Raw genomic sequence first — 3,878 nt, 5'->3', positions numbered from 1 at the left:
CAGCGACAAAACATGAATTTTCTGAATTTTTTCGATGGGACTTCGATGTCATTGAGTAGGGCACCAAAAGTGTCCGGCAACCAACATGCAATTTTCAGATTTTCTTGATGGCATTGAGCAGGTGTTCGATGGCATTAAACAACACTCGATGGCATCGAATGGTCTGTACATGCCATCGACAGACCCTGTTGCTAAAAGATTTGAGGCATCAACAACATATCATAATGCGCTATTTTTGATCCATTGCATTTTACTAGGCTTTTATACAAGATCAGTGGGCCCTCTTATCATGTCCAATCATTTTTTTCATGGCCCAAAGGCTGAAACAATGGGTGTTCTCACCACACGATTTCCCCCATCTTCATACCAACTAAGATACCCATAATTACCTATATAATCACTCTTTAGTATAACTTCCGCCACGTCGATCTGGACATTCACGGTAAATCCCTGCTTGCTGTATTTACTGTCGAATTTCAGTTCTGGTGGGTCCACCACAACTCTCATACCGGTTGGCGCTTTCACGACCGCGCGATAGATGGACGGAGAATCTGCGACGTTGGTCAGGACCCGTGTGAACACCACACTGGATGAGTTGGTGTTGTTCAGGATCACCATGAATGATGGGTAATTGAGATCGAGGGTGGCCTTAGTGCAAGTGTAATTCAATCCACGGGTGATGATCTTGATTCGGTGGGTCGTGTAGTTTAGCCCGCAGAGGAAATTAATATAATCTTGACGGTCGAGATCATACACTAGACCGGGGTCCATTGCTTTGTTCGGATCGATGTGTCCTGCGCCATAATCCAGAGGCGTGGCGGCTGTTCCGGTGGTCAGATCTAGGATCGGGCCGTGGATGTTATCGGTTACGTATGCAGTGGTCATGAGTGCGGACCGGATGGCAGCTGGGCTCCAATTGGGGTGAGCCGCACGTAGCAATGCAGCCACACCAACAACCAGGGGCGATGATATGGATGTCCCAGAAGCCAGCACATATTCTGAGACCAAGTAATCATTGCGGATTGGTTGAAATCCACGGTTGGGGACCCATGCGGCCAGGATATTGACTCCTGGGGCCACTATGTCAGGCTTCAAAATCCATGGGCTCAGAATATTGGGCCCACGTGAAGAGAAGTTGGCCACCTGAGGAGCTGGCTTGGATCCTAACACTGTAATCTGGAACTTAATATCCACTGTCGGTGGCTGGGCTGATTTCATGATATACCGCTTCATGATCTCTCCGTCCTTGATGCTGATCGCAACGAATGGCATGAAGAAGTCATCAGGATTCAGAAACTGGGCTGAATCAGTGGCAAAGATCGCCCCTTCAGCCCCGGTCCTATTCACTTCCAATATCTGAGAATGTATGTTCCCGAACGAGCAAAAGACGATCTTGCCCGCTACATCTTTGGGATCAAGGGTGTATAAATCACAGATTTCCTTACTAGCATTCCCATGTCCATAGTAAAGTGGGACATCAGAGATGTAAATGCTCTCAGGATAGATTGACTTCCCTTGTACGGTTGTGATGCCATCGCCAAGAGTGATCGAAGCTGCATAGTCTCTATCAATGGTAGCCGCAGCCACCGTGGTTATCCAAGGGGCACCATTGTAAATAGTGTAAGCTTGTGGCCCACTATTTCCAGCCGAACATGAGACAAAGATCCCTCTCTCCATCGCTGCAAAGGCTCCCAGTGCAATAACATTTTCGTCGTATGGCAATAATCCTGGTAATCCCAATGACAACGACATCAGATCCACACCATCCGCAATTGCCTGATCCATGCCGGCCAGAATATCGATCGCAAATAACTTGCGCGTGAAAGTGGAGAATAGGACCTTGTAAATTGCGAGCCGGGCCATGGGTGCAACCCCAACAGCTGTGCCTTTAGCATAGCCAAAGTAGTCTGCGTTAGGCGTCCGGCTTCCAGCAGCTGTCGATGCCGTGTATGTACCATGCCCGAAGAAGTCCCTTGGCGAATCATAGTCACCGATCTTCGATATGTTGAGGCCCCCTTCCTTCAGGCCCTTGCTGAAAGAGCGTGCCCCAATGAGTTTCCGGTTGCAGTTGGAAGAATTGAACTCGTCACCAGTCTCACATGCTCCCTTCCATCTCTCCGGCACTGGCGGCATTCCCTCATCACCGAACATCTCACTCTCCGGCCAGATACCGGTGTCGATGATGCCGATGATCGTATCATTGCCAAAGTTAGCTGTGGGCCACAGGCCCACATGCCTATTCAGGCCCAGAAACTGAGGGGTGCGTGTGGTATGGAGCTGGGCATATGTCTCTGGGTACGTGGCAAGGTGACCTGGCATTCTCTCCAGCTGATTGAGCTGGGCCTGCGACATCACGGCACTGAAGCCGTTCATCACGTGGTTGTACGTGTACAAGTGTACAGCAGCAATGCCATCGGGCGCCGAGAGGGACGAGATTGTAGACGTGTACCAACTATCATGGGTGGCGAAGGGAGCTGGAATGGCTGATTTGTCCATGTGGATGATGTAGGGCCGACGTTCATCGGCCGACGATGATGTGGTCACATAAATGAGAAGGAAGATTAAGGAGAGGAGCATGGAAGGGGTGATGATGTGGCGTGCCATGGCTAGTGACATGGACCATGTGTTGGGAAGAGAGGTTAGTATTTGGGATTTCTATATATAGACATCAGATTCGTTCAGCTAATTAGTAAAAATGCAAGCAACAGTACCGATTGAGAGGAATTTTCAACAAAGCTTTCCCCAGTACTAAAAAATCTGTTTACATGGTATACACTGGTTTTCAATTCTATGGAGTGGGGATCAATATCGTTTTTGTATTTGACTATTCCTGAGAAAGGGCAAGCCAGAGAAAATCGAAAGGCCAGCATTTTGAAACTGACGGTACGTTTAGTCACTCGTTGACTAGACTTACTGTGGGCGGCTGCAATGTCTCATCCAAAACCTCGCTTGGGCGTATTAGGTGTAGTGGGCCAGGCCTGGTCTCAAAATTCAACTCCAGTGGGTGAATAAGCCTGCTTAGGCACGTGTTTGACAACTTTTCAAGGGACCATATCAAACCACGCCCAGGCTTATCTTACCGACCTCTCAGAGGGTGTCATTAGAGCTACCGTGCGCACGACCTGACCACAAGCTCTACTTTATTTTTTAAAGCAATTTAACTTTTTAACGAATTTTACTCAGTAGATTAATCTTAGTAGTTCATATGATAAGCCTCACCACGGATGGAGACTCTGAAAAAGAATATCCCACATTGGAATATTTCAATCTTTTAATTGTTTGTGGGTTTTCCTTCAAATATGAAATATCTTCTTTAACCATTTTCTGTCGGCAGTCGAGAGCATTATTTTGGGTATCCCAATCCATGGTGAGGGCTTACAGCAGCAATAGGCCCACCAGGTTATAGAAAGAGGGCCTGTGCTCATAAATTTGGCTCCAAGGTCAGGCCCTAGCTCAAAATCTAAGCATAGTTTGCTGGCTTAGCCAAACAAGGCCAATGATGAATGCTCTTGATGTAGAGTGGGTTGCAGACCGTTTCATAGCCAAGATGGATCAGAAAAGGCCCAATCGACGACAGAAGTGATCCGGACCATCGGACCTTAGATCAGGCGTATCTCACAATCCGGAATGAGTTATCGAGCATAAAATATATGATTTTGGGGGTAGAACGAGCTACTTTAGCCAACCAACCCCGCTATGCCAGGTTGCACAAGCCGAATTTGCGAAATACCCCCGGATCGATGGTTGTTTCCCTATTTTAATTCTGTTTTTACTATAAATAGTAAGTTTTAGTTCGATTATAACTCTTCATCCGTCGGGCTTTAGGAGTTACGCCCAATGTGAAAAGAGCTTAGAATAATTAGGAGAACGGTTTGGTG

General features: G+C 47.4%; 1 protein-coding gene across 1 annotated transcript; it reads right to left on the bottom strand.

The window, feature by feature from the left end:
• Positions 1-217: 217 nt before the first annotated feature.
• Positions 218-2,846, bottom strand: LOC131237529 (subtilisin-like protease SBT1.7). The gene has a single exon (XM_058235353.1). It carries the CDS (start codon positions 2,614-2,616, stop codon positions 307-309), a length of 2,310 nt encoding a protein of 769 aa, XP_058091336.1. The 5' UTR covers positions 2,617-2,846; the 3' UTR covers positions 218-306.
• Between the last annotated feature and the right edge of the window lie 1,032 nt (positions 2,847-3,878).

The sequence above is a fragment of the Magnolia sinica genome, chromosome 2 (genome assembly GCF_029962835.1).
Source record: "Magnolia sinica isolate HGM2019 chromosome 2, MsV1, whole genome shotgun sequence".
Taxonomy (NCBI): Eukaryota; Viridiplantae; Streptophyta; class Magnoliopsida; order Magnoliales; family Magnoliaceae; genus Magnolia; species Magnolia sinica.
This window is presented reverse-complemented; position numbering and strand designations above follow the sequence as displayed.